The following is a 25,987-nucleotide window of genomic DNA, read 5'->3' on the forward strand; positions in this document are numbered from 1 at the left end:
AAATCGAATCTAGATTTAATTTCTTGACTTTCAGAAGAAAAATCAGCATATCCATGCAGTTCTATTGGATTATTTAATTATAAACAAATTTGATAAAATTAAAAAACTTGGCCCAAATGCTTCATGATTTAAAATATGTATAGAAGTTTCTCTTGAAGGGGCCCCACTCCTTAAATGGCTCAAGCTCAAGTTTAATGTATTACTATGCCAATTTAATTAATTTAATGTACTGTATGACAAAGGGTGCATTTAGTCTTTATAATTTAAGTGTGAATCCATAAGGAAGGCACCGTGTCTTCTAAGGATGCAATTTGGGCGGGCCCATTTGGGAATTTGTAACATTTGAATGGAGTTGGGGCTGATACAGTGTAAAATTTTCAAAACAGGTACCGATTTGCACCCTTAAAGGCTGCATTTGTTTGCGGTGTAAAACCTCATTGATGGAGTTTTACATTCAATCATTTGAGAATTCTGAACAGTTGAGCATAAAAAAATGTGATTATGAATGTAATTCTACATTAATTTTTATTGTACTACCTTATTATAAATGATATTTTATATCGATTTATGATGTAAAACTCTACTTCATTCAAACACCGACAATTCTGAACTAGTGATGATATTTTATATCTATCTTGATTTTACACTGTAAACAAACGTCGACAGAACCGAACCGGTGGTGAGATTTTACACCACAAACAAACACAGCCTAATGCCTTTTAGGGGGCTATTAACACATTCATCTGAACATGTGTATGAAATGGATTATGTAACCGATCACAAGTAAACATGCTAATGTTGCATACACATAGGTCCACATCACATATTGAGACGGAGAAAATTGCAGTGAGCAGCCTAGATCTGTTGCTGACATGTGTGTGAAATGGGTTATATAACCAAACACAAGTAAACATGCGAGTGTTCCATACACATAAGAATGACAACGGGTCGGGTCAGGTCAGGGTGGAGATCATATTCTCCGTCTCTAACCCTAATTTTGGAATAAACCCCCGTTCCTAGCCCCAACCCCCATCGGGGATAAAAATTGTCCTCCATCCCCGATCCCTGACGGGGACAAATTCTCCATGAGGGCCCGAGTCCCTGAAATTTTTTAATTAACAGTATTTTTGAAAAATGAATACAAATTTAAAATATAAATACTATTTTAAATATATTTTGATATATATATATATATATATATATATATAATACAAATAATATAAATAATATCATATATATAATATATATTTAATGTGAATAATATATTGGGGTTGGGGAAGGGCGGGGACCTCATTCCCCATCCCAAAAGACCCCGGTCAAGGATCCCTATTAATCCTCGTCCATATTCCTGTGCCGCCAAAACAATCCCCATCCCAATCTATTAGGTTGAGAGAGTCAGGTATTCCTCGAGATGGAGAAATTGCCATCCCTACATACACGTGAGACTCACAAGGGCCCACATGACATGTGGGTCAATCAGAATTTTAAGACGTGTTTGAAGAGAAAAAAAAATTCCCATAAAATGTGAAAATATCAATATCGGTTGATGTAATATTTTGAATTTATTACAAAAGCTGGTGCCTCCTAATTTCATTACAGGTTACATGTAACTATGGCCATAGTATATTTTCTTTTGTTTGGAAAGGTTTAAAGGCTGCAATTGACATTCCTTATTTTAAGTATTTATCTCTTTTTTGCAGTTAAAATGTTCATGTAAACACTGAGTTTTTAATAGTAAAAAAAAGATATATCCTTTAAAATAAGGAATGCCAAACACAACCTAATTTCCGTTCAACTGAACATAGATAGGTGTAAAATGCGTTAGGCCGCCCACAGGCTATAGTTCTGTGTCGTGCCAAGCACAGCCCGCACCCTCAGCCCAGGCTGGGCCTGGAGTAAGGTCCATGTGCCTGGCACGGCAAGTTACATAAGTTAATAAAACTAAGTCAAGAAAAACTGGATACTAGAATGGTACCTGATACATTCACACATATTGATCTTATGTTAAATCCAGATCTTAATCAAGGAAAAATATATGGTGCTAGAAAAGCTTAGACCAATCAAAGCACCCTATGAATTTTGATGAAAACCCACCCGATTGGTTACCATTTTTATGAGACCATTTGATTAGTTATAAGGTTTTTCATATCATGTCTTTATAGTATTATAGTTGAATTTCAATCAATTATATTAAAGTTTGTTTACTTTTCATTGGCCAAAATTTATTGTACAGATATGCCCTAATCATATATGAGGTTTTGGGAGGGGTGGAGTGGATGGGTCCTAACCCTTGGCATTGTTTTTTGCACAAATTGATTGTTCTCATACTCAAATCTACATTCTCATGCTTGACATCTTAAGATTTCACCGTTACAATGACACATCCCATTCTTGAAAAGTTAGCCCATTCACCAACTTTTAATATCTTTTCACATGGGATGTTCCCCTCCTGCTTTATATGGGATGTCTTTGTAGGGATGCAACTTGTACTGGATTCATCCAAACTCAATTCAAAAAAAAAAAGTCAGGTTGGATTGAAAACATAAATCCAAATTAATTTCAGGTTGTACTAAGGTTGAGGCGAAATAATTTCATATTTGTATACAAGATGCAAGGTTCAAAGTATCGATACATATCGATTTATATCGTATCAACAACTTTCCAATAAGTCTTCACAAAGAGTGTATTAGGGTTTTGACCAGTTCAAGAGATGAATATATGGATATTTTGAATCTTGTTTGTACGTACAAATATTATATAAATCTGAATTTATGTATGCATATATGTAATTATCTTTCAAAAAAAAAGTATACAATTGCATTCCGTAGCAATTTGATTGGGTGGGAATTAGGGTTGAGGGTTTGGGGTTGATCTTGATATGAGCACGCCAACATGGATCAAACTTGATCTTGATGATAGAGCACGTAATCAATCACGAATCAACACGTCAGTATTTCGTACACATGGGATCTGGAGTACATCTTGATTATCCCATAAAGAGAAAAAGAAAGGAAATGATTGAGAGAAAAGCAGCTGGTGAGACTGTAGAGTGCATATTTAAGGTTCATAATTTGAAAAGGACTTCACAAATTAACCCCTCTCTTCGGTCTACCGTCTTCAAAACCGTCCCAATACTCCACGATTTGCACAGCCATAAAAAATAAAAAATGCTCCACGATTTGCAAAACCAAACAAACAACCGAGAAACATGAAAGCTCTGCCGTGGGTCTCTCAAACCGCGTTTACACTGTGTGGATGGATTTTCGAAGAAATTGACTATAACAACATTGCTGCTAAATCAAGGTGAAAAATCAAAACAATTTTTATCGTTTTCAGGTGAAACTTCCCTTCCTCTACTCATAACTTGGCATCCATTAAAGAATAGTTTCAGACTGTAACAGTTTCGACTTGTCTGGGTTGACTCTTCTGTATATTACTTGAATTTTCTTCGTCTTTGTCTTCTGTTTTTATCTGGGTTTTCCTTTTTTTGGTTTCGAATTAATTTTCATCTGGCACTGCTCTTCTGAGCTTGGTCGGTTATGTTCATTTGATCCTGTTTTCACCTCTGGGTTAGTTTTAATGTTTTAGTACTTTTTTCTTGGATTTACGCTTTTTTGTTCCACTGCCATCTGGCTCTATCAGTCTGTTTTTTGTTTGTTTCCTCCGCTATTTATTCTACTCGTTTCTTTCTTTTGCTATCCGGGTTTCATTTTTCTTCTTCCCTTCTGGTTTTAGACTTTTTCTTTTCTTTTCTCGGTTCTTATCTCGTCGTTCCCTGCTGTCTTAGCCAATTTGCTTATTCTCGCTTCTGGACTTTCCATGGTAGGTTCTCTGGGTTTCCATTAGTTTTTCCTTCATTTGGATGGTTGTTTGATGGCAATAGTTAGCCGAATTCAGATGAAGGCTGTTTCATCAAAGCTGTTGCTTTGTTCTTCTTCATAAGTTGAGAGATCAGAGAAGACCAGCTCGAATGCTAAGAAGGATTGAATTGGAGGAATTTTTACGAGTTTTTCAGAATGAAGTGTTTCTTCTACTTCAAGGATAAACCAAAATCCAGTAAACAGAAGTCGGCTCCGGAGTTCAAAGATAGAAGCCAACCGGACAATTCTCAGAGGGGAGACAAATCTGCAGGTTCAGCCGCTTCCAGGCGGACCATTCCGGAGCTGTACGAAGAGAAGGCGCACAATTTGAGGGTCTTCTCGTTCTCGGAGCTCAGGAACGCGACCAATGATTTCAACAGGATGCTTAAGATTGGGGAAGGCGGGTTTGGAAGTGTCTATAAAGGCTTCATCGGGCCTCCTGATGGTCAGGGAGAAAAAACAGTGGTTGCTATAAAGAAGCTCAACAGAGAAGGCTTGCAGGTAAATGCATCTTTGATTTCTTTGCTTCTGCTGTTAAGTTAGAAAACTGAAACTTTCCTTGGTGTGCCTCTTGAGGCTGAAGTGGGCTGTTTAGGACTAATTTCTACTGAAATGAAAAGCTTCAGCTTTTATTGATGTCTTTGATCTCGGAGATGAATGCTTATTATCTTTTATCTTCTTCATGTAGCTTGCTTGCTTTTCGTTTTTTTAAGACCCAGAGCTTGGTTATGGATTCCTTGACAGACATGGATACAGTTGAAGCTTGCAAAATGTAACATGTTTACATATAGAGAAGGACAAATCAGAGCCTTTGGGCCACCTGATCCTTCCATTTTCCTGTTTCTGTTTTTTCCCCTATTCAAGTGAAATTCTGCCATTACTCCATGGTGTTCTTTGATGTTATCAGAGGTCCAGCTCTATTAAAACTATTCTTCAAATCATGGACAGATGCTCTGCTTCTTCCTATAGTTGCAGAGTTTTCTTTAAGTGCATTGACAGGACTAGGTCCAATCGACCAAGTTTGAGGCGGCATGTTATTTACATCTCATAAGAATAGAGTCTGTGAGTTTTAATTTGTTTTGACAGTACTAAGTTCCATTGAGGATACAAATACCCTAATAAGATATGGTTTACTTGAAACTTGAAATGATACCAAAATTTTGTTGCTGTTCAATTATTTCTTAAAAGAATTGATCGTAGAACCAGCCTACTTTGCCACAGCAGATTGTCCTGAAACATGATTACAGGATGTGGTTTACTCCATTACTTCCTAATAGAGGCATGATGATTTCTGAACTATATCCTTATTTTATATGAGCATTAGGAGTATATTTACTTTTTTTATTGAAGATCATTATGTTATTGATCTGGATGAGAAATAAGATAGACAAGTGTTAGATGTGGATTTAATATAACCATACTGGAGTAGCATGTTGCATTGCTAGGGCAGAGCCAGTATATCATGCACCTTAACTTTGGTTACTCCAAAATGGACTAATGGAGATCCATGGGTTTACCCTATCTGAGGAATCGCATTGTGAGCTTTGAAATTCACTTATTAAATAATGAAGAATGTAATACAAATTTGAGCATATAGCAATGGCATGTATGTAACAGGTATTTGTGTCACACATCTCATTACCTCTAGAAAACTCCAACCAAGATGTGTGCCACCAGTGCCAGTGGTGACTGCACTTCAATAAGAGAAAGCACAGAATGAATGTAGCAGCTCTTCATAATTCCTCAATTTGTGTTCTCATTGAATTCTTATAGTTAAGATTCCTTTTCCACACACTGTTGTTTTAGGATGACTGAATGAATTTTATTAGTTGTTAAGATAACCAATTTATAGGGGTGCAACTTGAGCAGTTGGGTCAGTTTAGCCCAAAAGAATTTTACATATTGATGGAACTTGGACACTGATCTTCTTACTAAGACTCTTCTTGTTTTTTCTTATCAAAATATTTATTTTCTTACCATTCTCTGCTTTCAGGGTCACAAACAATGGATGGCAGAAGTTCAATTTCTTGGTATTGTCGACCACCCAAATCTTGTAAAACTTATAGGATACTGTGCCATTGATGACGAAAGAGGGATCCAACGACTGCTGGTGTATGAGTTTATGCCTAATAAAAGCTTAGAAGATCATCTTTTCAGCAGGGCTTTGCCAGTTCTTCCCTGGCAAACAAGATTACAAATAGTCCTTGGTGCAGCTCAAGGATTGGTCTATCTGCATGAAGAATTGGAAGTTCAGGTTATTCTAAATCTTCACATTTAACATGAGTTGCTTTTGCATATTGCTTTTAAATGTGAACACCATGGGGCCCTCGGTTCAGGTCGTCTTTTTCTTCTTTTTTATTTTCTGATGGGGGCAGGGGGGACGGAATTCATAATCCATAACTAAATGACCCCAACTAGGACATTGTCATAATCCATAACTAAATGACCCCAACTAGGACATTGTCATAGGCTGATTCTAAACATTTGACAGATTTTTCTCTTTTTCTTATTACTTTGCTTCCGATACTATGACCCAAGGATTAAAATTTCGATACGTATCGGACCATATCAGCTGATAGTTATCATATCGGAAGCCTCCCTATATGCCCCTACAGGGGGTGTTTCGGGGTTTAACCCGGTTCAGGGGGTAGAAGGGCTAGACCGACCCCTCTGAATCAGGTTCACAAAAATAACTAAAGAAAGGGGGGAGAAAGGGCCGATACAGCCTGATACACCCTTACCGGCATATCGGGCTGTATCGATATTTTGAACCTTGCTACGATCAAACTTAATCCAATTAGAGGGTGATCGGAAACCATTCTAAGGCTGGAATTTGGTTTTGAGACAAAACACAGTGCATTGCTTGGGTAGGTTTGTCCCACCTGGGTTTTGAATCATCATATTAATGTTGATTTTAGATGAAAAATGACTAATGTTAGAAGGGACTAGAGATTCTATAAGACAGTATGGGAGACTCTAGAGGATAATATGACACTGAAAGAATGTTACAGTAGTATCCTAGAAATACTACCGTCAGTTGTCCGTCACTCACGCTGAAATGTATGAACATAAGCACCCTAGACTCTGTTAATTTTTCTAGCTGCTTGAATATGGTTATGGATTCTAGTTTTATGCTTATTAATGAATGTACTGTCGCAATATTGCAGGTGATATATCGGGATTTTAAATCCTCAAATGTGCTGTTGGATGGGAACTTCAAGCCAAAGCTGTCGGACTTCGGACTTGCGAGGGAGGGACCAACAGGTGAACGTACTCATGTCTCCACAGCGGTACGTATGATGTGCTCCATTCAGATTGTTTAATTCATATGCATTTCTTAAATAGGCTGAGGCGACAAGACATTAATCAGATCATCCAAATTTCCAGTGCTCATGAAAACTCTTCTTGGTGATCAGGTGGTTGGGACATATGGGTATGCAGCTCCAGAATATGTTGAGACTGGCCATCTCAGTATTATGAGTGACGTATGGAGTTTTGGTGTGGTACTATATGAGATCCTCACTGGAAGACGATCCTTGGAGAGGAACCGCCCGAAATCAGAGCAGAAGCTTCTGGAATGGGTGAGACAGTTCCCTGCAGACAGTAGAAGGTTTAACATGATTATGGACCCTCGGCTCCAAAACCAGTATTCTCTTAGTGCAGCAAAGATGATTTCCAAGTTGGCAGATAGTTGCCTTGTCAAGAATCGAAAAGAACGTCCAAATATGAGTCAAGTTGTAGAGAGCTTGAAGAAAGCAATCCAAGTTTCACAAGAGGAAAGATCTATTGAGAAGAAGGTTCCTCCTGGATATCCTCCAACTAGCCCTGTTTATTCTGGCAAGAAACCGGCTCAAATTGGTAGAAGGAAGTGACCCACCTAGCAAGACTAGGTGAGAATGCAATGTGGTTGGTAGAAGACAATGCAGAGGATTCAAATGCCCTAGTTTTTTTACTCTTCTTTCTTCTTCGGCCAGTCTACTAGCTTTGCTCGCATGGCCCAGATTAACCAAGTGGATCCACGATTTTCTTATTGGGGCATGTATATCAAATCCATCCAGATATGGGAATTTGGTTGTTACATCTTTCGCTTGGTCTGATGCATTTAGTTGATCCAGACACAGTCTCTCTGTATTCTTCTTCTTCTCAGTGAGAACCAGTAATGGAATAAAGCAGCTAGCAAGAAAGAAGAGTACGTGAAGGATAGTAACTGCACCAAACCAGTTCAGAGTCCTGCTATGATTGTCAATGGACTTGTCCTCAAGCTCTTTCTTGTACTAGTACGTGCAGTGTAACAATTTGTTTCCATTTTAATAATGGGTAAAGCAACATGCATTGTACACATCTTGGTTACTCGGTTTCTTATTATATAGTTGAGTAAATAATGAAAAAATTGGTTGGTTGGTGGAAAGAAATGAAAACATGATTTTTTTTTCTCTCTATTCCTGTTTATGGTAATCCATGCTTTTTAGATTTTACTGTCACAGGACCTAGATAAACTGATACACAACCCGGACAGGACACTTAATTGTTCACTGTGCAGCACCCTAAAAATTCCTTCAGAAGGCCAATGAGGCAAACTCCCCACGTTGTAAATGCTCTCATCCATCAAGAGGCGTGGCGGGAAGGTCCTAGGTTACCTGCTGGGCAGGTTTAACTGGAAGGTAACATAGAGTTAGTTGTATGAGTCTTGAAATTCTAATTACCTGATAAGTAGTAGACCTTGGGTTGGGCTTGGGCCATGTTCCGAGTGTTACAACTTCTACAACAGGTCAACAGGGCAACAGCTACCTGGCTGTTTTGATCTCTCTAGATCACTGTTTTCAAAACCGGACCGGACCGGACCGGAAAAACCGGGAACCGGTCACCGTTTTCCTCCAAAACCATTGATTTTGGTCAGAAAACTGCTGAACTGGCCGATTAACTGTTCGAACGGTTTTGACGGTTTTCCATTTTTTTTGTCAGAATAGGCCGGCCATTCAGGTCAAACAGTTGGACCGTTTGAACCGGTAACCGGACCCCTAACCGGTTCGTTTTTAAAAACCATGCTCTAGATTATCAATTAATGTTGATGGTCAAGTAAAACTTATTTTTCGCATCCCAGTTGGGTCTGATGTTGGCAGCTAATCTGCAAGAAATCAGTTTTTTGGTTGAGAGAGAGAGAGAGAGGCCCAAATTAGTTATTTAAGTTAAGATCCAGCATATCTATGGGCATGCTTATTTTTTGGTTGAAAGATAGCTTCAATCAGCAACGAAAAACCAGAAAAAAAGACATTAGACAACACAAAACAACAGACTATAAATACAAATTACAGACACAGACCAAAAGACCTAGGGAGAATTATCGTTCAACAAAAAACACCTTTTTCCACCAGACCTTTTTGAGCGGCAAGATCTGCTGCACGATTTTCACTTCTTTTCACATGGGAGAATTCAATCTCCTAACCCTTTGCTACCCTGAAAATGCTTGAGCTAACTTGCTGAGGAGAGCTTGCATAGCATCGGCCAAAACTAGCAGAAAAACAATGCCGCCTATTGCTATCACTCAAAACTGCCTTATCCTTAGTGATAAAAGCACCATCAACATTGATTTTGAACCAGTTCTACCTCGGATAGGGCACTTCTGGTGATTGCTTGATAACCCTGTCAGTCAACAGCAAAGAAGTAGGACGACAATCTATGAATACAGCATTATAGATTATGGCCCTGTGAGCAAAATAGATTATGGCATAAAGTGATAGCAATTAGCAATTATTCATGGCAGGGCATCCAATAGCTGGGAGGCAAGTCTTGACCCTAGGGCTTCACGTTCGTCACCTTAGAAGGCCATTTCCAAAAGTCACCCCTACTCTCCAACCGTTTCTCAGGTATAATGCTTTCTCCGTTAATAAAGTGTTGTTTTGGGAAGATATTTGGTTGGGGGATAAACCTTTAGTGGACAGGTTCCCTTCTTTGTACTCTCTTTCTTTGAATAAGGGGAAAGTGATTGCGTCCATTAATCCTAATGGAGATTCTTGGGAATTGGGTTTGAGGAGAGGCCTTATGGAAGCTGAAATGGGGGTAATGGATGAACTTCTTTCCCTTTTGAGTACTGTTTTTCTAGATGCTTCTTGTGAAGATAGTAGAATTTAGTCAACCTCGTCCTCCGGTCTATATTCGTGTTCCTCTCGTTTCAGTGCCCTCCTCCACTCTTCTTTTGCAGTTGTCTTTCCCAGCTATAGAAGTAGGGTGCAGTCCAATTCCTCCAAAAGTGAGGGCTTTTTGCTGGGAAGTAGCTCTGTCAAACATTAATACTTGTGATGTATTACAAAAAGGAAGGCCAAATTAATGCCTTTCCCCTTGCTTTGCTTGTGGTGAGACTTTTAGCACCTGTTAACTTCCTACACTTTTGTCTCATTTATTTGGGAGTGGTTTTCTTCTCTTCGGTTGTAGGTGGACACCCCCCTCCCCCCAATGTAGTAGGCCTGTTTGATGCAAGTTTCTTTAGACAACCCAAGAAAAGGGGAAGGATGTTATGGAAAGCCACGAGAGTTGTAGTCTTATGGTCTGCTTAGGAAGAAAGAAACAACAAAATTTTTCAAGGAAAAAGGAAATCAAGGGACGACTTGATTGATTGCATCACTATCAAAATAGTGCATTGGGTAAAAGTATATGAGTTATTTAAGAAATTCACAGTGGATGATATAATCATTAGACAGTGTATGCCCTTAGTTCCAATCAGCATGATGTACATTATGACATTTATTGTAAATGAATAAAGTACATATTTGATTCATGTTATTATGGTGTGTTTCTATATAATACCCTTAAACTTGACACATATGAGACTCATGTTAATTTAGAATCTTCACAGTCGTTGGATAGATTTTGAGAGATTTATCCTGCCAAGGTTGACACTGATGTTCCGCCAAGTTGGTTGGGGTGACTTATCTCAATTGCCAGGGTGAGACCTAAGGTGCATGTAGTATGGGTTTTCTTGAAACCCTAAACTGAACCGGACCAAGATTCCAGTATTGCCTTGGACCTTGGAGATAGATGGGAAAAACTGGAATGTTACACCTGACTCCTAGACTCGATTATGATATTGTACTAGGTGTCGGATTGGGCTGTCTTTGATATACCAATCAATGAGATTCTTAGAGGGGGTCAAAACCTGGGTATGTTGGGACAGTCCAAGAATTCATCTGAGTGGGTGATCATAGTGACAGGATCAACCCCTTTATCGGATAAACTGAATGATCAGGGATGCACTCTCTCTGATGGAAATCTAAACTACTAGCAGTTGATTTCAACCATTGAAATTTGGTTTTGCAAAATATATTTATATAGAGATATACATATATATATTATGGTTTCAAAATGTTTGCAAAAGGTTTTAATTCCCGGGATCCATGTAAGTAGAGAGTGCAGCACTGTACCTTGCAGCCGAGGAAAAGGTCATCTCTTGTCGGGCAGCGTTTGATCATTATGAGCTGAGAGGTTAACTGTAAGACCATTGAGGATTATACCTGATGGGCTAATCTAGCATCTGCCCACAGTCTTTGGGCCTTCATAAGATGGCTGGATCCAATGACCATTTAATGTAAATGTTGGGCCCATTAAGAGACCATAGTGATGGACTCAAGGGTTCACTATATTCAATAGTGAATTCGGCCAGGCCTTGTGACAGAGGCTAGGCTGAACCCATGTAGCTGATGTATAGATCAATGATAGGGTCCCACGCCATACAAAGAGAGCCAAGCTATCTAGCATTAAAGTGGAAGTGAGCCTGAAAGCTTAATGAGCCTAAAAACTCATTTCGAACTGGGTTAATTAGATTAATTAAATAGGGGCATATCTGGGATTTGGATCAACAGATAAGATAAGGAATTATCCTTATCACTTAAAGAGTCTAGATCCAAATAAAAGATTTGGTTCAAGAAACTCCTAATGAGATTAGGAAATTGTCTCTTTAAGGCTATAAATAAGAGAGCAAGGCGAACCTCCAAAACACACTCACTGAATACAGAGAGAAAAAAGCACAGTTAGACTAATCTTTCCTTCTGCTCTTCTTCTTCCTGCTCTTGCCGCCCTACCCTGTTCGATCTCCAATTCTTGGATTGGATCAAGATTCGATCTTGGTATTGTTTCTTGCCAGAATAAACAATTTAGAAGCTATGCTCACCGTCTCATTCGGTTCTTGCTGAAGAATCACTAGTTCTTGGTAAAGAACCACCTGCTGATCCTGCCTCATCCTAAGCTGTGTTATTTTCAGTGGAGGGAGGATTTGGTATACTCTTTGGGCGTGAACACCTACGTCGGGAGGAGCATTCTTGCGTGGATTCCATATCAGGTATATTCCTCCCTTAATTTGGTTTCAGATTTGGTCCGGTTTGGTTACAAGAACAAACCTTAAAAATGCAGTTTTCTAAATTGGAAATAGGATTCCCAGATAGGAGTAAATAAATTTTTTAAATTTCACCCAGCTTTCCTACAGGATTCGGCCATCCATATGATGAATCTCCCATCCCTTCAATAATCAGGGGCTGGAATACAGTAACAAACTCTTCAAGATATAGCCCAACAATTCAAGAGAGTTGGGCAGCCTCTTCACAACAAAAATAAAGTTCAATTTTGATGGAAGCTCCCTTGGTAACCTAGGACACTCAAGTGTAGGGGGAGTCTTTAGAGACGAGGAAGGAAAAATTTTAGCTCTATTATTAGGGCCTATAGGAGTGGGTGATTCGTTAAGAGCTGAGGTATTAGCACTGTTACAAGGTCTGAGACTGGTTTAACAAATGGGATTACAACAGATTAAAGTAGAAGGGGGTTCGAGATTAGTAATAGACTAGATAAAATCTGGAAGTTTGGGAATCTGGAACCACAAGCAAGTTATGAGAGAAGTCTGATGCCTTGCAAGGGAATTGGAGCAAACTTCCAATGGGTTAGAAGAACAGCAAATGGGATGGCTGATGTTCTAGCCAAACAAAGATCAAACAAGAGTGAACTTTTCTGGGCTGCTTTGTAGCAGTGGTTATGAATGTGGATGAGCATTTCAGCTTTGGAATGCTGGAGTTGTAATTATCTTGTTTAACTTCTTAATTTCTTAATGAAAGTTACCGAAATTGTTGTAGTTACTGAATTGATCAAATTAGGGGGCAATAAAAAACAGAGCAAAAATTAGGTGGTTTTTCTGTTTCCTTTGCAACATTCTCGCCACCACCGACAGCTTCAATGTTGATGTCGTTGCCATCATTGTTCGGATAGTTTTCCAAAGCTTCGTTGTTGGGGTCAAGCTCGATGGTCTTTTCTGCCATCGGTAGGGACTTCTAGTTGATCAAGTCGAGTAGAGAAAGACTTGAACATCTGCATCATTCTCTCCTTCAGTTTCTCTTTGTTTGCCACCAACCACTTTTTGCAGTTGTGAAATCCGACGTTCAAAACGAGAATTCATTGGCAGCTTTAATACCATTTGTTATGTTCCTAGTTGGATGTATCATCGTCTATTTTGAGGGAGAGGAGAGACCTCTAAAATCTAAATCTATTTTATACTTTTACATACAAAATATATATATATTAAAGGAATGTGGTCAAGTAACAGTCTTTCCTATTCAGACACGTGACATTCCAATTGTTTAGAAAAGAGGATCTCAAAGGTGGGTTAACTCCACTTTCAAATAGAATAACTAACTACCTTAGAAGGAGACTGGATTTGCTCCTCACATAGGGCGTCTCACACGTACATCCTACCATTCATTGGGAGCATCTCCCGTACTTATAAGCTATTATTCATGAGAGATGTTCCCAATGCATGGTGGATGTGCATGTGAGGAGCAGATCCCATTCCCCTTAGAAGTGGTTTATTCAAACACATTCAATCCACTTCCATTCAAACATGTGACTCTCCAATTTTTTTTAGAAAAGAGGATTTCAAAAGTGGTTAATTCCACTTTTAAATAGAATAAATACCTTAGTGGTTTATTCAAACACATTTCAATCCACTTTGAAGTGATACAAACATGGCTATTTATCAAACAAAAAAACGCATAAAAAAAACTCAAAATAAATAATACCAATTAAAGTGAATTGTTATTTACAAATAAGACCTCATTTAGTCTCTTAAATTATATTAAAAATAACATAAATTAATAGTGATTTTCAAACAAAATAGGTCATAATAAATTGCGAATTAAAGACCCATATTAATTTTTCTAATTTTTTATAATTAAATAAATTTCAAACTAAATGATACATAGTTGCTCCGTACTTAGTATGGGATCATTCTCTAGTCCTAATGGATAAGGGAATAATCTTCAATAACAATTTCAAGACTCACCCCTACTGACCTTGGACTTCCCATGACCCACTACAAATACACATCACCCCACTTCACCTACGTGACACACCACGACTCCATTGACTCTATAGCTGACTCAAACATGCCAAAGACTTGTTCTTCACTGGTTTTTCTTATTTGTGTACAACAACCAACCCAACTGACCCCCTAACATGTGGCCCCACCAATGGGCACATAAAACAAACATATTGAAATGCATCATAGCATCATGACTTGATTTTCTTTCAAGCTATATGAACTGACTAACTCTCTCGCTAACAGATTGATGGTTGGAGGAATTGCACCCCTCCAAACATGAGGTTTTTAATTCCATCTTGATCAATATCATCAACATTGCAGAGTTCCAACAACAAGAACATTTAGAAGCCACATTGAACCCTTGATACTTCAGTACTCTTCTCCACTTAAACATGATGACGCATCACTTTCCAATCAAGATATAAAATTTTAACTGTGAGCTTACGATGCCTAAGCCATGGAAACCCACAGAGAAATGAGGTAAGAACAAAAAACATCAACTATACTTCATTAACTCGTACAGGAAAAGGAAACCTATTGGTTCATGAAATAATCCAGTAAACTGTGTGGGAGCCTAAAAGGGAAAAAAAGGAACCCAAGGAATTGTATCTCAACCTAGCAATATAGACAATTCTGTAGCTTGACAAAAAGCACACATTTCACATAGGAAGCAAATATGCCAACCAACTTAGCCATGGACGTCCAATACATTTTACTAAACTGGGCATCTCTCAATGATAAATTTGTCTGTCAACCCCTTTTGGACACCACAAACATCTTTAACAAAGAAATCCTTAGGATCTGTGACATCCAATTACCTTTAGAAATAATGAACTAATTCAGTCAGAAAATTGTTCTTTGTTACAAACTTCATCCCTGATATTCCACAGGATGCAAATTTGCATGCATTAATCAGTTTCAGTAACTAAGTGATAATTGTGTTGTCCAATAATAGCACAGGAAAGAGCAAACCAATTTTGGGATGATCACCTGTGCTCAAAATATTTCCAATGGGCCCTGGTAATCCCGAGCAAGTTGAGGTTTATTTCTGTACAGATATTTATATGTAATATATACAAGTCCAGAAAGAGGCTGATTCCTGGCACCTCTTATGAATTTTCAGATGAAATTCGTTTCTTTCTGAGCAGATATCAGATCAACATTAGATTAAGCTTATTTTCCATTTCCATTGATAATATTACCCAACTTGAGTACATTCTTCTTCTTTTACCCCTTCTGGATGAGGGTGGGGAACTAAGAGCAAACCAATCTGGGACAAGAAAGCACAGACTGGGAGGGCAGCAGTTGGTCAAATATTTCCAGTGACAACTGATGCTCCTCATCAAATTGGGGTCTATTTCGACATAGATAATCATATGTAATGTACATGAGAAAATCTAGAAAAAGACTACTCCCTGATGTCTCTTCTGTATTTTCCGAACCATCCTGCATGTCATGGGCTTGTTTTAGTATCTTACATGTAACATCATCAAAATTAAAGGATACTTGACTCAATTTCTGCCCCCATATCAATGCTCTCCCAGGAAGCCCTTGCTTGCAGAAGTGGGAAAGCAATAAATTAACAGTGACAACATTTGGAACAAATCCCATCTTAAGCAATTTTGTAGTTAAGATCAAAGCATGATCTAGTACATCATTGCAAACACCATTCATCAGGGTGTTGTATGTAACTGTGTTAGGAATAATACCCACAGAAACAAGCTCATCCAATAACATCACAGCACGACTCATCTTATAACTACTACAAAAGCCATGAATACGAATGTTGTAGGTTGTAATATCAGGGTCCCATCCACTGGCACACATCTTATTCACAAAGTCCTCTGCATTAACCATGTCAAAAACCTTGCAATACCCACTGATCAAAGTATTATAAGTAACAATATCTGGTGTCAACCCATCCCTGAACATCTCCATAAAAACATTGTTTGCTGCCTTCATCCTGCCTACTTTGCAAAACCCATTAATAACCATATTGGTAGTAAATATATCAGGGACAAGTCCTCTTTGCCTCATTTCTTTCTCCAACTTTAATGCTTCACTCAACTCCCCACGGTTACAAAACCCACCTATCAAAGAGTTATACGTTAGGTTGTTTGGCACAAATCCTCTACTTTTCATTTCTACAAAGGCCTGACAGGCCTCATCCATATAACCAGCTTTAGAAAGCCCATCTATGAAGGCTGAGAATGCAACAGAATCAGGGGATATCCCTCTTCTTTCCATCTTCTCCCATAAAATCTGGGCCTCTGTAGTATCACCTAGACTAAAATAACTATCTAGGAGGATTGTGTAAGCTATCCTATTGGTGGGAAAACCATTCTCTACCATTTTCTCAAGAAGTTCTTTTGCCTCTTGCAGCCTACCCTTCTTGCACAAACCCATAAGCAGAAGATTACATGTGGAAGATGAGGGGGTCAGACCAAACTCCAACATAACCTGATAGGATTCAAAGGCTTTATGTTCCTGCCCTGCTTTACTATAACCTGCAACGATGGAGTTGAATGCAACTACACTTGGACGTATACCCTTCTCAAGCATATCTAGGAGGTGTTTCATGGCATCATCCAACCGACCAGCCCAACATAGACATGCAATTGAAATATCTGACCATGAATGGTATCGGAGAGATTCTGACATCAGTACATCACCTAACAACCTGTCCCCATCCTCCTCTTTGCTGAACTTGTAGTGCCCAGCAACCAAGATGTTAAATGTTGCACCATCAGGAGCTAAGCCTTTCTCTTTCATTTCTTCATAAAGCAATTTAGCGTGGCCAATCTCTTTGGCCTTCACATACCCATCAATGAGGATGTTGTATGTTCTGGTGTTTGGAAGGATACCTAGATCTTGGACTGCATCAAAGTTTATCCTTGCTTCCTCCATTTTTCCCTCCTTACACAAAGCACCAATGACTGTATTGAAAGTAACAATGTTTGGATTGACACCCATTCCTATCATAAAATGAACCCATGCAAGAGCATCTGAAGATCGACCATTTGTACAACAACCATTAATCACGATGTTATATGTAAAAACATCAGGTTCACATTGGAATTTATGCATCACATGCAATAGACCCTCCCCAATTTGAAGATTCCCTCTTCTACAAAAGCCAAGAACCATAACATTGAAAGTAAAATTAGAAGGACAAGGTCCTTTCCTGACCAAATCCCTGAACAGCTTCCAAACATTATCATAATCACCTCTCCGAAGCAACAGCTTTAAAAGAATATCTATAGCAGACAGACTGGGAATCAATCCTCTTTCCCGCATTCCGCCCAAAATTTCCAATGCATTCGAAACCATACCAACATTCAAAAAAGCCCTCATAAGCGAATCAAGAACTGAGAAATCTGATTCGTAAGAACAATGAGTTCTCCACATAAAATCGATCAAATCCCTACTACGATGAGCTCCAATTCTAGCAAGTACACAAGAAAGAACATCTTGCGCTAGGTATCTGAGATTTTTCGCCGCAAGAAGATGGGCAACAAGACAACAAGATTGAACCGAGCTCTCTGAATCGTTTCGAAACACAAATTTAAAGAAGGCAAGAGCGGATGGGCGATTGCCCAAAAACTGCATGATCTTGACAAGAAAAGAAGCGCAAAAGACTAGAGAAAAACCCTGGAGGTAGAACCCTTCCCCATGTTTGATCATTTTTGACAACCCAACAATGATTTGTCGCCTCTCATTTGAATTAACAACATTGGGAGAACTTGAATCCCTAAAAGGCGAGAACTGATCGAGAAAATCGAAGCTAGTAGAGGTAGACGAAAAGGAGAAGTTTCTTGTTTGGGAAGAAACTAAAGTTGTCGGAGGTCCTCCAAATCTAAACAATGGGGTTTTTGAGAAGTTGGGGGAGACGTCACATACCTTCACAAAGAGGTACGCACGGCGCACCGTAGCAGACATCCGGAGTGGAGAACTGGCTGTTGTACGTCATATTCCGACTGGAGTAGATTGAGTTTCTGCTACAGAGGTCGCCGGCGTTGGCGCCCCTCTTAACAGGCACCACTTGCGCATTGGAGAAGGGTTCCGAAATCCCAAGAACAAAATCGCCAAAATCTATCTCATTGGCGGGAGCGGTTCGACGGTCTGGTTCAGAAAGAGGCTGAAGCCTACAGCCCCTTCAAACGACGGTCTCTTTCGAGGGCTGAACCGTAGACTCAGCTAAACTGGTTCAGCTGCTTTGAAGTCCTCGGTCGGATTAAGCTATTCAAGGAACTGAAGCAGACAGATCCCTATTTGGACTCTCTGGATTTGAAACTGCCTCCTAAAAGTAAGCCCATTGCAAAGGGTCTAAAGTCTAAACATAAATCTGTAATAATTGTGGTGAGAGGGCAATGCAAATTGATGCAAAATTATGGCAGTGCAAATGATTTGAGTGTAAATTTGACCTATTTTACCTTATTTTGTTTCACTATTAGATATGTACGTGCATTTTCATGCGGCATTTCTAAGATAAAACTATTTGTAATTTATGGACATTTTCTCAATAGTTATAAATAGGCAGTTTTTAAAATCTATTTATACTACTTTTAAAAAATACGAATGGCCTCAAGAATATTTCTGGAATTTTCTAAGGACAAAATTTACCCTCTATTTAAATTTGTTGATAAAAAATGAGGGCATATAGGGTAATCGGTTCTTGATATTAAATGAGTTGAAAAGAGGTATTTTAAAGATATTCAATGCATTCAAAGTTCTCTCTCATTAAATCCAACATTTAAGTTATTAACTTGCATTCATGTTCATTGAATCATATATTTAAGTCATTTTTATTTCTTCTCATCATTAAGTTCTATTAGTTAAATCCATACTTAATAAATTAATAATTCCAATAAAATAAAAGCTTATACTTTTAAAATCTACCTAGCAAAAATAGTGTTTTCATCTAAGTGGTGGTAATAAATTAAAGCATTTTGGGTAAATGGGTTAATCCATGTAGCCATGATTAAATAATAAAACTAAAAAATACATAAAATAAAAAAAATAGAAATTAAAAAAATTGGGAACATTTTTAACATACATATTAAACAATAATAAGTATGATAAATAAGAATTGTTTTTATTAATGATGAAAATAGAATGTAAAATTTAAAATCAATATTTTTCTATTCACTCTCATTAAATCCTATATTTAAGATATATTTTTCTCATCATTAAATTCTTGTAATTAAATCCACAATATTAATTTTAATAGTATAAAAATAAATATTTTAAAAATTAGTTTGAAAACAAAATAATTTTCTTCCCTCCCGGTGGTGGGCAAGTAATTCGACCATTTGGGGTCAAATGGATTAATAAATAATGTCATAATTAAATAATAAATTTTTAAAATAAATAATTATGAAATGTAAGAAGTATTTTTATTAATGATGAAAATGGAATGCCAAATTCAAAATCCACTTAGAAATTAAATAATGTCATAGTCAAATAATAAAATTTTTAATATTAGAAAATACAAAGAATCACAAAAATTAAAAAAAAAAGATAGAGAAAATTTTGACACATACCTAATGTTATATATTTATAAAAATAAAATATTGGGTACATCTTTAATACTATACATTCATTATATTGAACAAAAATAAGTTTTATACATAAGAAATAATTTTATCAATGATAGAAATGTAATACAAAATTTAATAACAACATAGAAATCAAACAATTTTTATTTTTAGATGGTGGGTTAGTGGTTTGAATAAAATGATACCATAGACAAACACAAATTAAGTGTGATAAGTAAAAAATATTTTATATAATATAAATGAAATATATAATTTAAAACGGAAATTATAGTCAAAGTTGGTTGTACATTTAAAATTAGGTTGCAGGTTGGTTCAGAAACCAACAAAACTCTGGCAACCGGCTCTACATTTCAAATTATAAAAACCCCTGCCATGTCATCGGAGTCTTATGTGACTATTGCCAACATGGGACTCTTTTTTCATGTTGGACATAGCAAAAAACCAATATTGAAAATAGGATTTCAGTTTTCTCCCACTCCCTCTATCTCTCGATCTCCCTCCCTTCTCTCTCACTCTCACAGTTATCTCTCGATTTCCTGCTCCCTCTATCTCTCCCACTCTTTCAGCTTTGGACTATAGCCAAATCAAAACCTCTCTCTCTCTCTATTGTTATCCCTCAATCTTTTTCATTCTTGTCCCTCACTCTCCCTCTCGGTCAATATCTCATTCTCCCTCAATCTATATCGTTCTCTAGTTGGTGTAAATTTCATATGTAATAATTTTTGAACCTTACCAAGTTGGTCTCATGTTTTTTTATACGATCTGATTAATACCACATAAGTGTGTAAGTAAATAAAAAAATGAGAGAGGGAGTAGGAGAGAAATCGAGGGAGAATGATAGAAATTAAGGGAGAAGGAGAAATCAATTGAGAAAGAGAATGAGAGAGATTGAGGGAGAACAATAGGTAGAGAGAGAGAGAATGAGAGAAATTGAAATAGAGAACGTAAATACAAAAACCATTTTTATTTATTTTCAAATCACATGGTCGTTGAGCAAATAAAGATGATTGTGAGTGTGAGAGAGTGTGAGGGAGATTGAGAGAGAGAGAGAGAGAGAGAGAGAAACTAAAAACTCTTTTTTTTTTCTAATCAACCAACATTAAGGGACAATTTCAGTATAAGTTTTTTGTTGTGTCCAATATAGATTAAGAGTCTCATGTTGGCAATAGCCACATAACCCTCCGGTGACATGGCGAGGGCTTTTATAATTTGAAATGTAGAGCTAGTTGTTAGAGTTTTGTTGGTTTATGAACCAACTTGTAGCCTAATTTTAAATGTATAGCCGGCTCCGACTATAATTTTCCCTAATTTAAAACTAATCCAAAAGCAATGCCATTTTCTTATATAAATGGTAGGTCAATGATCAAACTTTTCAAAGAAACCCATGTTGTCATAATTGAAAAATAAATATTTAAGTTTATTTTTAATCGTATTGTTACTTTTGTTAATTTTCAATTTCTATCTTAATTATGATATATCTAAAATTCATGTAATTAATATGAAGAAAAATTTCTCACGCGCAACGCATGTGCTTAATTACTAGTGAGAGTAAAGAACATAAATGCCCTTTTTATGCCAATTGTATGTTTAGAAAAGAGAGATAGAAAGCGCCCAATGAAAATTCCAAAAAGAATGGGCATTCACTCTTTTATAAGTAGTATAGATTAAAGTACAAATGAAATAAATTAAGACATGAAGCAGAATAAAGTAAAACTTAAAACAAGATTAAACAAAAATTTGCAATACAAATTTATTTACATTGATACAAAACTATGATGGTGCAAATGATTTTGATGTAAATTATGATTTATTTTTATTTCAAATTTTACTTTATTTTGTTTCATTACAATAAAACAAGACTTGAATTGTGTTGCTCACTAAGATTGATTTTTCTATAATATTATTAATTTGATTTTGAAACATATGAGGGGGTGATTTTTCTATGAATGTTGGCCCTCTACTTTCTTATTTAGTACTAGATAGTCACTCCCTAGTTATCATAAAAAAATAGGAGAGGTGATTTCATTATGGCTTAGGCAGTTAATCTAGAAGTGGATACCCCTAAAATAATTGAAGGAAAGAATTCACTTTGTGCTGGAATTAGGAATCTGGGCTATTACTCTCGATGAAGATGTGCAGAAGATTGAGGATATCCTGTTGAAACTCCCGTGGTTCCTTAGCAAATTCATCGCCGACTATAGGAGTCTCATGCAATAACTAACTCTCCTAAACATCTCATTCATTTACTATATAGGTAATGAAGCCTACACATATTGTAGCAAGAAATTCCTATATGTTATCTCAACCATTTACTTGGCTAGTGATACCAAATTTTTTGATACTTGTACTATTGAATGATTATGGCAATGAAGCGCCTCCAATTTTCAAAGAGAGAGAAGTTGTTATTAATGTTTATCTTGAATATGGCCCAATTTTCAATGTTTTCAAAAACATTGAACATGGCCCAACTTTCAATTATACTGTAGACCTTGGAGATATATGGGCAAAACTGAAAAGTTGCACTTAACCGAATTGAACTGTGGGCCTTTTTTTGTAACCGAATTGGTACTACCATTTTTTGGAAAACTAGTAACCAAAACCAATCAGTTAATAGGTTGACCATTTTGGTTCGTCGGTTTTCAATTTTTTAATTTTTATAATATATACTATAAAATTATATATAAATATATAATAAAAAATTATAAATATATATAAATATTATATTTTAAATAATAAATAATATGCCATATATTATAAATATATATTTATATATAATATATAAAAATATAAAATATATATAATATAATATACATAAATATATATAAAATATATGGAAATATATGTATACTAGTCAGTTCGGTGAATCGATTTTTTGGTTTGGTTTTGATCAGTTTTTTTGGTTGGTTCAATTTTTCATTTTTTTTTTGGCTCACCCCTACTTAACCCCATACTAGATAATGATATGGCACTAGTTTTTGAATTATGTTGCTTTTGATATGCTAGCCAATAGGATCCTCTAAATATCAAATATTTGGGTATGTTTGAGTAATTTGGAACATTACTTTAGTGGGTGATCATTGTGATAAGATTAACTACTTTGTTAAACAAAGAAAATATTCAAGTTTAAACTCCCTCTAATGGAAACCTAAAATTGTCAATAGTGGATTTCAACATGTTTTTGAAATAATTTTATAAAATGTATTTATATTTATAGTAAGCTATTTTATGAAAAAATGTTTGTAAAAGTTTTAATCTTATGATCCATTTACATATAAAAGTGTGAGATTACATTTAGCAGTCATGAAATAGGTCATTCCTTGTAAGTAGTTGATGAAGCACAAAATATGCCCACCAATAGATAAAGCACAAAATCTATTCACTCCCTCATGTCTGGTAAGGTGGCTCGGGCTGGGTTCAATCTTTGGTAAGCCGAGCTAAGAGTTGCGGAAATGAAAGAGAGGTTAGAGTGCCTGGGTAAATTTTACCCAGGAGGACACTCCGATGCTTAAGTTAGTGGGTAGTTCTCCTAGAGAAATTGAAAAAGAGTGAGAGCTTATGTGCGCATACCTTTTAGAGTGTCCCTGGGTTCTTTTTATAGTTATTAGGTGTCCAGGTGTCATTGATCAACGTCTTTGAGTTTTCTGCGGAGTTGTTTTCGTAGTTTAAGGGAGTGTTGGGCTGTTAGTTGCTAAATTCATGCAGCAGTTACAAGTCGCCTACTGGTCCCATGGCACGCGGTTCAGCAAGCTGTCCCTGTAGTTTCAATAACGGTACTAAATTGGATATGGCACACAAGACGGTTTTGGGCGAGCTATCGTTGTCGGTGGGCCAAGCTCGCTTCAGCTTGGCCACACATCTGTTATAAACTGCCACGTGTTGAACTGGCGAGCTGTCTTATTGAGTTGGACGTTGTGTTGCTAACAGTGTCTACGTGTCCTCCATCAAGTGGGTTGACCAAAATGCCCCTCATCAATTGCCCCCCACTCTCGAGTCACTACCTAGTAGGCAAAGAGAGTAGAAGTTCCTGGGGCATTTTTCGTTCACCTTTTCAGTCGGTTCAGTTTAGCTCACGATTGTCAGTTCTACTCAGTCGGTTCAACTCATCTGGTTTGGCGCGGTTGATGAGGTCTGCTGCCACGGGACGACAGGATTTTTTAAATTTTGAAAATGTGCACCATTTTTTCAAACTTCCTCGATTGGTGCGCTGACAGGTTTGGCGCACGTGTCTACTTGCATTTGTCAGCAGCTTGTCAGGCGCAGGCACCACTCGATCATGGGAGACATGCTCCTGTCACATTGTTTCCAAATCTGGGCCGTTGACTCTTTTCCTGCGAGTTTTAAATATGGGGGCCCTCGAGGTCCCCACCTTGTCACTGTTCTTTGGATTTTTCTGAGGATAGGTGTGTGGTGAGAGTTTGGAGTTTCCTGCTGAGGTGAGCTCTGTTTTCCGTGGGTGAGATGCTTTTCTTCCTTTGCCAAGTTCGGCGGCTATCGTTCCAAGTCCCTCCTAGTGTTTTCCTGGTGAGTACTTCATTCTCGACATGTCTCACAGTTCTGCTAAGAATAGAGTCCGTTGTAGTGGGTCAGGGGAGGAGTCTAGCTCCTCAGATGAAGAGTCTTCCAAGGTTTTCTATGATGGGGCACTGATAGGAAAAAGGGAGGAGGTTGAGGCTGTGACAAGTTCATTTGGGGGGATCGAGTTGTCGAGAGATGAGAAAATAGAACTGTGTCATAGGTATGAGATCCCAGACGAGTACTAGTGGATCATGCCTAATCCTGGTAGCTATCCTTGGGAGCATGGCCCAGAAGGGCCATGTGTCTACGAGGAGTCCTTAGCGGCTGGTCTTCATTTTCTCCTTCATCCTTTCATTGTTGCAGTCTTGATGCGCTACCGGGTGTCTTTGGGCCAACTCGCCGCTAACGGGGTTAGGACACTGATTGGGTTGATCAGCTTGTTCCATCATCGCGGCTTTCCTTTAAGCATTGAAGCCTTCTCGGCTTTGGTGCACATGAAGTGGGTTTCGGGTCCCTTCTGTTTCTATCTTCCCTTTCATAGTGGGAAGAAGATTTTTAACTTCCCGAACAAGGTTAGGAATTAGAGGCAACGATTCTTTTTCCTTGAGAAGGCAGGTGGCTGGGGCTGTAGTATTGCCTAGTTCAACAGTCCTCAAAAGGTTCCTAAGTGCAAAGATGATAAGCTGCGGGCCGTTGTTCAGCAGCTCATCTGAGAACATGTTAGAATTGAGGATTTTCTGGCTGAGCCGATGCTCGTGTAAGTGGGCCTGAGCCGGATAGGTGGGTCGGATGTCTGGCCACTTATTACACATTCAATTCAGGTCGCTTGTCTATTTATTTCTTCCGTTTGATTTGGCAACTAATACTTTTTGCTTTTTTCAGGTATGGCGAGCTTGGCTTCCATGATGTCTAATGATGCTAAGCAGAGGTCTGCCCGCAAGAAGCGCCGAGTTGAGTGCAGGTTGTCAAGGGTTAGAGCTTCTTCTTTCGGGACTCCTCCCGTTGTCGACCTGGAAGGGGAGGGGGATCCGATGCTGATAGAGCAACATTCTTCTGGCCTTCAGCCTGCATGAGAGGCGGGCCCTTATCTCTTTGACATCCCTCCTTTTGTTCCTTGTATTCCTGATGTGAAAGTGATTGATTGGTCAAGTGATGCTCGGGTGGCGCTTCAAATCGGTAGGGGTATTCTTCTTCCAGCGGACATGCAGCAAATTGCTGAGATGGATCTCGTGGAGACTAGGGCTCGGCTGACCCAATGCATTATATAGGTGCCTTCTCTCTCTCCCCCTCTCCTCTCTTCCCCTTTTTTTTGGTGCCTTACTTATGTTCTTTCTTTTTGTAGGCAGACTCTTATGTCCAGGCCTTGCTGGATTGTGCTTACTCTAGCCAGAAGGAGCGAGCTAACTTGCAAACCAATGTTGGTTTGCTTAATGCTGAGGTGCAAAAGCTCAGGCTGGACTCGAAAGGGGAGCGTGTGGAGCGTCAAAGTTTGCAGCGCGAGCTGTCAGAAGCGATGTCGAAGTGTTCCCAGAAGGAGTGCCCAGGGGCTGAGCAGGCTAGGGCGGAGGCGGTTGCTTCTTAGTTGAAGTCCCCCACGTACGAGAACCAGTGAGCATTGGACAATATCCCTTCGATGAAAAGGGGTTTCAAGCTATGTCGTCACTATCTTAAGTCTCTTTTTCCCGACCTCGACGTCAACTCTG

At 38.1% G+C, this 25,987-nt stretch overlaps 2 protein-coding genes across 3 annotated transcripts; one reads left to right on the forward strand and one right to left on the reverse strand.

Moving 5' to 3' along the window:
• The first annotated feature begins 3,203 nt into the window (after window positions 1–3,203).
• On the forward strand, window positions 3,204–8,297 carry LOC104609845 (putative serine/threonine-protein kinase PBL19). Of its 2 annotated transcripts, XM_088895910.1 has the most exons (5): window positions 3,204–3,336; window positions 3,827–4,361; window positions 5,854–6,114; window positions 7,028–7,150; window positions 7,277–8,297. In XM_088895910.1, exons 2-5 carry the CDS (start codon window positions 4,017–4,019, stop codon window positions 7,730–7,732), a joined length of 1,185 nt encoding a protein of 394 aa, XP_088752036.1. In that variant the 5' UTR covers window positions 3,204–3,336; window positions 3,827–4,016; the 3' UTR covers window positions 7,733–8,297. The 2 variants fall into 2 exon arrangements, with proteins under 2 accessions (XP_088752036.1, XP_010274546.1); XM_010276244.3 differs by lacking the exon at window positions 3,204–3,336 and having other exon boundaries at window positions 3,454–4,361.
• A 7,063-nt stretch (window positions 8,298–15,360) lies between these two features.
• Window positions 15,361–18,506, reverse strand: LOC104609846 (uncharacterized). The gene has a single exon (XM_010276245.3). The coding sequence runs from the start codon at window positions 18,148–18,150 to the stop codon at window positions 15,466–15,468; it is 2,685 nt and encodes an 894-aa protein (XP_010274547.1). The 5' UTR covers window positions 18,151–18,506; the 3' UTR covers window positions 15,361–15,465.
• Window positions 18,507–25,987: the final 7,481 nt, after the last annotated feature.

Source organism: Nelumbo nucifera, chromosome 1 (assembly GCF_055504915.1).
Source record: "Nelumbo nucifera cultivar China Antique chromosome 1, China Antique-T2T, whole genome shotgun sequence".
In the NCBI taxonomy this organism is placed as follows: domain Eukaryota; kingdom Viridiplantae; phylum Streptophyta; class Magnoliopsida; order Proteales; family Nelumbonaceae; genus Nelumbo; species Nelumbo nucifera.